At 67.1% G+C, this 9,076-nt stretch overlaps 1 protein-coding gene across 1 annotated transcript in view; it reads left to right on the plus strand.

The window, feature by feature from the left end:
• Positions 1-8,795, plus strand: part of CCDC12 (coiled-coil domain containing 12) — a 34,230-nt gene extending 25,435 nt beyond the window's left edge. The window contains exons 3-7 of the mRNA XM_028518684.2: positions 5,586-5,665; positions 6,971-7,032; positions 7,295-7,329; positions 8,240-8,316; positions 8,412-8,795. Of these exons, the coding sequence (XP_028374485.1) occupies positions 5,586-5,665; positions 6,971-7,032; positions 7,295-7,329; positions 8,240-8,316; positions 8,412-8,494 (337 nt within the window). The 3' untranslated portion in view covers positions 8,495-8,795. The remainder of the gene's footprint in view (positions 1-5,585; positions 5,666-6,970; positions 7,033-7,294; positions 7,330-8,239; positions 8,317-8,411) is intronic.
• The last annotated feature ends 281 nt before the right edge of the window (positions 8,796-9,076 follow it).

Consider the following 9,076-nt stretch of genomic DNA (forward strand, 5'->3'; position numbering starts at 1 on the left):
GCTGGGTTCCGTCTGCTCCAGCCCGTCCTGCTCGTTGGCGTCACCCCCTCGCTGGAGTGTCTTCAGCCGAGAGATGGGGAGGAGAGCGAACCTGCTTCCCCGGGGGATGGAGCGACGCTGTCGCTGCGTGCTGAGCTGGGGCTTCGGGCCAGGGGCGTTCCTGAGAGAGCAGCCGGGCCTGCAGGCACCCCTGGGAAAGGCAGGGCCAGCGTCTGCAGAAGGCCCGCGCCGACTTTGCAGCCGAAGCAGCAGCCGGGCGGGTGGGGGAGTATAGACTTACGCGGCGTGACCAGGGGGCCGGTGGGCAGGACCCCGCTGGGGAGCTCCCCTCGAGTGGTGCAGTGGCTGGCCCTCCGCCAGCAGGTGGCAGGTGAGGGGCATCGTTCCGCTGTCTCTTCAGATGCCCTGGGGCCCGCGTGTTTCCTCCGTTGGTGGCTGAGGACACGGGACTCCTGCAGGGTCAGAGGCAGGCGTCCCGGGACCACACCCCTCCGCAGCCATGCTGGGCGTCACCCACCCACCTCTCCACCCCTGCCCCCGCCCATCCGCCCGAGGAGAGCTCAGAATCTGGGTTGTTCCAGCCCCTTTGCCTTTCCTCATAAACTGTAGAATGAGCTTGTTCATATCTTTTAAAAGCATGCTAGGATTTTGGTTGGAATTGCATGGATTCTCTAGATTAAAATTCCTTTTTTAAAGTTTTTATGCTTTCATGATAAATCTTATCCCGTCCTCATACAACCAAATCCCCGCTGGGTGGGAGTCGGCCCCCTGCAGGTCCGCTAGCCCAGGCCAAGCTCCGTGGGAAGGGAAGCTGGGTTCCCACCCAGAGGGGCCCTGCTGCTCCCCTGGGCCGGGTCTGCCTGCCCCCTGGTGGTTGACTGCGGGGGTGCCCAGACTCATCTCTGGCAGAGGCCCCGGTGGCTCCTTTAAGTCAAGTGTGGTCTGGGGCCCTGGAAAGCCAGCCTGGGCGGCGAGGGGCGCCGGTGTCAGCTGCTTGTGTTTCTGGAGCTCTCAGTCACTTCCTCCTCGCTCAGGGCAGGGCAGGGCAGGCAGGTCCGCGGCCGGGTGCCCTGGGGGCGTGTCTGGGTAGGTTTGTGGTCGCCCCTTGCGGCCGCCCTGCCAGGTGGGGGGAGAGGGGTGCCGCACACTCTGGCGGGCACAGGGCAGGGGAGCGTGTCTTGTTGAGTTCCGGAACAAGCGAGCCCCAAGCCCTCAGCCCCCACGGCAGCCGCCGCCCTCTGGCTTTGGGTGGGCGTCTGCCCCCAGCTGGAGCGGTCCCCACTCGGGAACAGTGCTTCGCCCTGGGGTGGGCGTCATGTCCCGTGGAAGAAAGGGGGCTGCTAGCCTGCCGCCTTTGGGGCGGAAAACCGGTTCTCCGGCTGCCTGCGGGGAGCGGTCCCGGCCCAGCGGAGGCCCGGCCCTGGCCCTGGCCGGGTGCCCGAGCCCTCTGGGCAGGTGAAGGCCAGGCCTCCTCCCCGCGGCGGGTTGGGTGCCTGGGATGGTGTCGGCGGCAGGGCGTGCTTGCAGACCCGTGACATCGGCTCGATTGGGAAAGGGCGCCCACTCCAGGCTCCCACCCCTCCCCACTGAGCTGACTGCCTCCGGACGGGGAGGCCCGGCGCGGCTCCGGCTCCGGGTGTGTGCTGACGCGGCAGTGCGGACACCCACGGTCGCCCTGTTTTTCCTGATCCCGCTGCTCAGGAGTGGGCCCCGGCCGTGGGCGGGGGAGGCGAGGGCGCTGGCTGCGGGGAGATGCGTCATGGGAAGCAGTGGGAAGCAGACTCGCCGTGTGACGGGCCGGGCGCTTCCCCCGTGTGTGGGGCGGCGGCGGATCGGCGGGCCCGCTCTGCCTGGAAACCGGCCTTGGGCTTGTGTGTCATGCCCTTCAGGGCTGCCACAGCCCTTCCTGCGAAGCCTGGCTCCCCGCTGGGAAAGGTGGGTCGCCTGCACCACCTTGCACTGAAGGGCTGTCCGAGGGGCGCCCCCTGCTGGGCAGGAAGCGCTCTCCCACTGGGCGCTGCCTGCACCTGGAGGGGGGGTGCAGCCCCACCCCTTTCCCTGAGCCGCCCGAGGGGGTGTTGGTCGGCCGTGTGGCCTGGCCCTGTCCGGCACGCAGTCAGCCCTTGTGCTGAGTCCTCCGGCCAGCCCACATCCTTCCCGTGCGTGCGGACAGAAGGCCTGGGGTGGCTGGCGGCGTGGAGGCGGGGCTGGCTGCATAGGAGGGGGCCTCTGTTGCCCAGTATCTGCCCCCTGTCCCGGAGTGGGGCCAGAGCTTCCCCCCAGGGGACGGCTAGGGGACAGTGTCACGTGCCCGGGCGGGGAGGGCACTGGGCTCCTCAGAAGCTCCATTGGCTGTTAGGCCAGCTACCAGGTGTTCTGAGTAGTCAGAGCGTTGAGTGACCAGCAGGCACACAGAAAGGCCCCCGTCGCCTGCCTGTCTCCAGTGTCCCGTCCCACCTTGTCCCGGACCTGGGAGGAGGTGTTCTTGCCGCGCAGCCGGGTGGTGTGGCTGCACCGTCCTGGCTGCCCCGTGTCCGCCCGGCCTCGGCCTCAGCCGTACTGCCCTCGGGCGCTCTGCCGCAGAGCCCGAGGCTCTGCCCGGGGCTGCTGCACACTGTGCCACCAGGGGCGTTTGTACGAGGGGCATCTGGGGTTTTGTTAGCGTTTCTCTGAACAGCCGGTGGCTGTCCAAGGCAGTGACCGTAGAAACTGTAGTCTTGGGGTTCGAGCGTTTCAACACGCCTTGAAGGAAGGACTGGGTCGGACTTGGGAGCCACCGTGGGTCCCACTGGGGCTGTTGCCTCACCTCGTTCTCCCGGGCCTCCAGCGTGAGCCTCTGGCAGTGCCCAGTAGGGCCTCGTGGCTTACGTTGGGAACACGGGGGTGTCTCCGCGTGTGGAGCCCAAAGGTCACAGGTCCCTGGTGGGGGTGGGGGGGCTCCTGGAGGAGCTCCCACGTCTGCTCCGCCTGCCCAAACCGGGAGCTCAGAGTGTTAGGTGTCTTGGGCCTGAGCTGGTCCCCTGAGCCTGCAGGCCCGTCCTGGGCTTGACTTCCCCGGGTTTGTGACTGCCAGGAGCACCTCCTCCAGCTCTCCACCAGCCCCTGAGGAGCCGTCAGCTGTGCCTGGGGGGCGGGGACGGGGGCGGCTCACAGTGACAGCTGGTTGGATTAGCTCTTGGCGTGCAAAGGGCAGGAGGATGTGTGCAGATAAGGCTGGCAGCGATCCAGGGGCACGTTTGATCGGAAAGCAGGCTGTGGGGCCTGGTGACATGTGATACCAGGACTGGCTTAAGCAGTTCAGACTCGCTTTGGGGACCCTGGATCGGAGGGAGGGAGTGCAGGTGTCCAGGTGGCTGCCGTGGCTGCCGTCTGTGGGAGAGACGGCCAGGCCCAGGCCCACCTCAGGCAGCGGCTGCCGGCATGGTGAGGGCTGTGGGTGGTCGGGGCCTCGGGTGCAAAGGGGGCAGGGTCCTGCCCACTGGGTGTCCCTCTGAGGTCACCCCCTTCGGACTCTGAGCGCTCCCTGCAGTGGCTCTTGAGGAACAGGCCCTCTTCTTCTGTTCCTTTTCCCCACCTTTCCGCATCTGGAAGGTCTTCCACCGAAGGAAGGCCTTTTAACTAGACTTGGGGTTCCGTCGTTTCCGTGGTGAAGCCAGCTGTCTGTCTCGGTTCCTGCCTGGCTGCGCGGTGTCCGTCCGCTGTCCAAGTCTCCCTGTCCCTGTGCTCGGTGGCCGGACGGCGACCTGCCCAGGCGTGCCGTTCCTGGGGGTTTGCAGTGTCGCTGTACCCTGTGGCGGGACGGTGTTCGTTGGCTTTACAGAAAGGTTTTCCGTCATTGTGCCTGTGACTTCTGTCCCTGGGACTCCAGTTACACGCGTGCCGGGTCCCTTCTCTTGCTGCACGTGTCTCCGACGCCCTTTTCCGTGTCTCCCGACTGGTCTCCCCCCGGGCCTCCGTCTGGGCGTTCCTCTGGCCCGGCCCGCGGGGCAGGTCGCCGGTGCCCTCGTCCCCTGCGTCCAGGCTGCTGTTAAACCCACGTGCTGAGTTCCGATGTTGTGTTCCCTTACAGCGTTCCCATCTGATTTTCACAGTTTCAGATTCTCTGCTGAGGTTCTCCATCTCGTGGTTTACCTTCCTGAGCTGGTGTTAATTCCAGTTATTTCGCCTTTCGTTTCTGATCATTGCAATATCTGGGTCTCCCAGGAGTGCATTTCTGTTCTTTGTTTTTCCTCATGGCTTTGATTGAACCCTGGATATTGGGCGTGCGAGGTTCTAGAGGTAACTGGAGGTCCCAGACCATTGATTTCCTCTAGAGAGAATTTATTGCAGCCTCTGGCCAGCAGCTGGGCTGGGGGTGCCCTGACCCGCCCCCGGGACCAAGGAAGGGGCCTTCTCACACCCGCGCCCCCTCGGGTTGAGGCGGCGGCCGATGCCAAGGGGTGTTTGGTCTGTGCTAGGGCGGGGGTCATTGCAGAGTGCCGGGGGGGTTGGCCGGGGCCCTGCTCCTTGGCTGCCCCAGCAGACTTCTGCGGAACTGAGGCCCGGAATGGGACAGGCCCACGGTGACGGGGACCCGGTGTTCCCGATCGCTTGACCAGTGCTCAGCTCTGGGGGGGAGCAGGGGACTGTGGGCCCGGGGTTGCTGGGGCTGCTGGGGCTGCTGGCTGGCTCTCCAGCTGCATCTGGGTCTCCCTGTGCCCCTGTGCTGTGCCCTCCCAGGTCGGGGTGGGGCGTGGGTACCTGCGGCTGTGCGTCCTGGGGGCAGTTCCCGTCGAGGCTCCTCCCGTCCCGAGTTCTCACAGAACCCGGAGCCGGTTTGAGAGTGACAGTTCGCCTCCCTTGCCGATCTCTGCAGCTTCCCACACCCAGTTTCCCTTCCGCTTTTCGCCCCACCCTGAAGGAAGGTCTGGGCGCAGATCACGCCCCACCGTGGCCTGATGTTGACCTGGGGCCTGAGCAGGCGTGGGTGGCCGGGGCACAGGATGGGTGTCCTTGCTCCTGAGAGTGGGCGGCAGGCCTCCCCTGCAGGCCAGGCGGGTGCCCCCCACCCCAGGGCACAGAGGCTCAGCCTAGCCTCAGGGCTGTGGCCTCAGGGGCCCTGGCAAAGGGGAAGGGGCAGGTGGTGCTGGTGAGCAGGGGCCTGAGCTTGACATCGGGAAGTCCCCAAGTCCAGATGGCTGCCACTTGCTGGCTGTGAGGTCGCAGGCACCTGCTGCCTCCCTCCGGTGGCCCGGCATCCGCAGAGAGGGTTTGGTGGACGAGACCGTGGGGGGGACGCGTCCCCTGTCCTGGAGGCCCCGCACTCCTGAGGAGCAGCAGTCCTGGCCTCGGAAGGGCTCCGGAGAGGTGGTGGGGAAGGAGGAGGGCCCACATTGCCAGCTCACCTGGCTGGCCTGGCCGGTGGGGGGCCCCTGCCGCCGCCCCCAGGGCCTCGATGGTCTGACCCCGTGGCTCTGTCTCACCTTACTGAGCAGGGGCCTCCCCCGCCATGCAGTCACCCTGCGAGGGCTGACCCTCGGATGTGCCGGGTGACCGGGACCGTGTCACCTGTTTGCTCCATCTCTGCTTGTCCTCTGCGCCCGCAGGGAGCTCCGGCTGCGGAACTACGTCCCCGAGGACGAGGCCCTGAAGAAGAGGAGGGTGCCGCAGGCCAAGCCGGTTGCAGGTGGGTCGGCGGCGCCTCTGCGCCTCTGCTCTGTGGCCACTGTCAGCTGCCTCACCGTGAGAGGGGTCGCCCTCTCGCAGACAGTAACTGACTGGCAGTGCCCAGCTGGACGCTAGGCCTGGGGGGCCCTCCGTCACCGTCTCCTGGCGGATGCGCAAGCAGTCAGTGTCGGGTGACCGGGAGGCAGTCGGGGCGCTGAGAAAGAGGCCCGCGGGTCGTGCCAGCTCCGCGCGGCTCCCAGCCTGACGGGAGGCCTTCCAGGGGCCGGGCGGGGAGAGGCCGTATCTCGGAGGGACCCGCTGAGCTGAGAAGTAGCAGTGGCTCGGGGGCCCTTGTCGGACCAGACTGAGACCCCGGCCAGGGGGTTGTTTGGGTGCTCAGAGAGCAGTGGGCGGGCAGCCGCCTGCCGGGTGGGGGTGAGGCAGTGCCAGAGCTCACAGACCCGGGGTGGGGGGGTGCCCCGTGCGGTGCGGGGAGCAGCACGGCAGCCAGGACCCTCTGGCCAGTGGCGGCTTCTCGGAGATGCTGGGGCGCTTCTCATCAGCCAGACCCCTGGCTCTTTCTCCTCTTTGCCTCTGCTGTCGGTTTTTTATTAGGTGAGTAACAAGTGCGCGAACACAGTCGTCTCGCAAAACTGCGAAGTGTTGCCCATTCAGCCACACCCTGGTCGGCTTCCTCATCTCCTTTGCCCCTGAAATTCCCGTGTGTGTCCCAGGCGTTTGGGGCCCCACTGGGGTGGATGCAGGGGCTCTGTGCCTCAGGGTCAGCACGGGGCTGCAGGGGTCCAGGCAGGGCCAGGGGGCCCTGAGGGAGCGTGGGCTACGATGACGTGGCCGGAGGGGCCGTGGAGACCTGGTTCGGTGTTGGGGCTCCCAGGGTCTGTACCCGCAGGGGCAGCCCTCCCGCTGCCACCAGTGCTGCTGGCAGCTGGGACAGGCCTGAGGGCGGGCTGCCTCCAAGTGGCTGTGCCCCAGCCAGTCTCGGGCCCAGAGGACGCCCTCAGAGCCCGGGAGCCCCTGGCAGTGGTGGGCAGCGCCTGCCCTCCAGGCCCTGCACAGGAGCACACTTGGGACGCACTCAGGCAGCTCTCGTCTCGCCGTCTCACCACTGTGGGAGTGGGGAGTCTGGGCCCTGGCTCGTCAGCTGGCGGCCTGCTGCCGGCTGGGGGCCGAGAGGAGACCCCAGGGTCTCCCGGGGGCCTGCCTGCACCTCCTTCCTCTCTGCTGTGGCTGCAGTGTGCAGAGGCCCCAGGAAGAGCGGCAGGGCCTCTCCAACAGGCCTCCGCGGTTGTCTCGCCCCCTCTAGTGGAAGAGAAGGTGAAGGAGCAGCTGGAGGCCGCCAAGCCCGAGCCCATCATTGAGGAAGTGGTGAGTGCCTGGCAGCCGCTCTCGCTCTCACTGCTCCCTGCTCTCTCCCCGCTCCCGTGGCTCCTTCCTTCTCCCTCCCCGCCTGCCCGCCTGCCCTCCCCTCCCCGCCCTTCTCACCGTGTCCTTTTTCCCTTTCCACCTCCCTGCGTTCCCTCTCCCTTCCTGCCTCCTCTCCTTTCTCCCGTTTCCCTACCTCTGCCCCTGTCTTTTGACTTCCTTCGGGGCTGGCCCCTCTCGCCGACACCTGTCCCCTCCCTGCCAGGACCTGGCCAACCTCGCACCCCGGAAGCCTGACTGGTGAGTGTTGCTGTGTGGGGCCAGTGGTAGGGGTGCTCCTGGGGCTGGGCCTGCCCACCCCGCAGCGGGGAGACGGCAGCAGAGGCACGCAGCCGCACGGGTCACTGCTGTCCGGAGTGAGTGCTGAGAAGGACAGAAAGGGAAGTGACAGGGAGGTGGCGGGCTGCCGCCTGGAGCTGGAGGCAGCGGTACCCTCAGGAAGGGAGAGGGCCTGCCCAACTCTGAGCAGACCGACCTTTGCCCCCAGGGACCGTGGGGTCAGGCAATGGTGGTTTCTGCCCCACACGTGCCCCCTGCGGCCGCGTCTTCCCCTTTGAACCCAGGGCGCTCGGCCTTCCCCAGTGCCCCTGAGGCTGGGCTGGGGAGGGGGCGAGTGAGGGCCGTGTGGCCTGGGCCTTGCCTTGGACCAGAGGCAGGGGCCCCGTGCCTCTGTCTGTGAGTCTGTCCGGCACAGCACCGAGGAAAGCATTCGAATTTGATGAACGGAAGCTCAGGGCCCATGTCCCAGGAACCCGGGGCCGGAGGCCAGGCTGCGTGTACACGTCAGGGAGCTCCTGGTGGGCAAGCGACCCGTGGCTGGAGGGGGAGCAGGCCCGCAGTGGGCCGGGCAGGCCACGCCCTGCCGGTGTCTGGGGTCCCCCGAGAAGCCGTCCACGCTCACACACCTGGACCCATTGGTCCCCTGTGTGGGACGGGTCTGCGGGGCTCGTCCCAGCCTCACGGGGGCCGGGTTCGGGGGGTGCAGAACGAAGAGAGAGGCAGCCTGGCCTCCCTCCCAGGACAGCCCGTCCCTTCAGACAGCCCAGTGTAGTTCCTGGTACCTGAGGGGCTGCAGGCAGGGCGGCCCCTAGGCTGCACCAGGCCGGCCCTCAGCCTCTGGCCCCCTACCCTCCTACCCTCCCTGCTGCAGGGACCTCAAGAGAGACGTCGCCAAGAAGCTGGAGAAGTTGGAGAAGCGGACCCAGAGGGCCATCGCCGAGCTGATCCGTAAGTGCAGGGCCTGGCCTGGCGGGTCCCGGCCCTCTGGGTGGCAGCCCAGGCCCAGGCCCCCCGCCCACCCCTCCCATCTGCCGTCCCTCCAGGTGAGAGGCTGAAAGGCCAGGAGGACAGCCTGGCCTCTGCGGTGGAGGCCAGCACCGGGCAGGAGGCCTGCGACTCGGACTGAGGCCTGCCCTGCCCCTGCGCCCGCCCGCCCGCCCGGAGGAGGACGCTCTTGGACCGGGCGGGGCCGAGCTTGCCGTCTCTTCTTCCAGCTCGCCTGCGGAGTGCAGCTCCGGGCGCTGTCAGTGTGAACCCCGCCTGGGGTGCGGTCCGCTCCTCACCTGCCGAGGGGTCCCCGCCACCTGAGTGGGGGCAGAGCCACCATCAGAGGGGGCGGCAGCGGTTCCGCGGGCCTGCGCTGTCTGTGAATACGTATCACGTGTCATGAACTTTGTTTTTTAGTTCTGGAAAAAGAAGCCAGCAGACCCCTGTGTGTGGCAGAAACCTGCCAGATGTTTCCTGGGTCCTCGGGGCGCTGTGGGTTCGGGCCCCCGGACGGGGTGCTGTGGGGGTGATGCTCAAATGAGTAAGCCCTGCACGGGGCTGGGCGTGCTGAGGCCAACCTGCCGGGCCCAGGCTTTGGTCGTCGGTGATCATCTCAGACCCTTGAGTGGCAGGGACAGTGTGGGAGAGAGTTCCCGTAAGACGTGCCCAGGGCTGGGCCTGCCGGATCCTGTGGGACAGCGTGGGGAGGGACAGTGTGTGC

This window comes from Phyllostomus discolor, chromosome 7, assembly GCF_004126475.2.
Source record: "Phyllostomus discolor isolate MPI-MPIP mPhyDis1 chromosome 7, mPhyDis1.pri.v3, whole genome shotgun sequence".
Classification (NCBI taxonomy): domain Eukaryota; kingdom Metazoa; phylum Chordata; class Mammalia; order Chiroptera; family Phyllostomidae; genus Phyllostomus; species Phyllostomus discolor.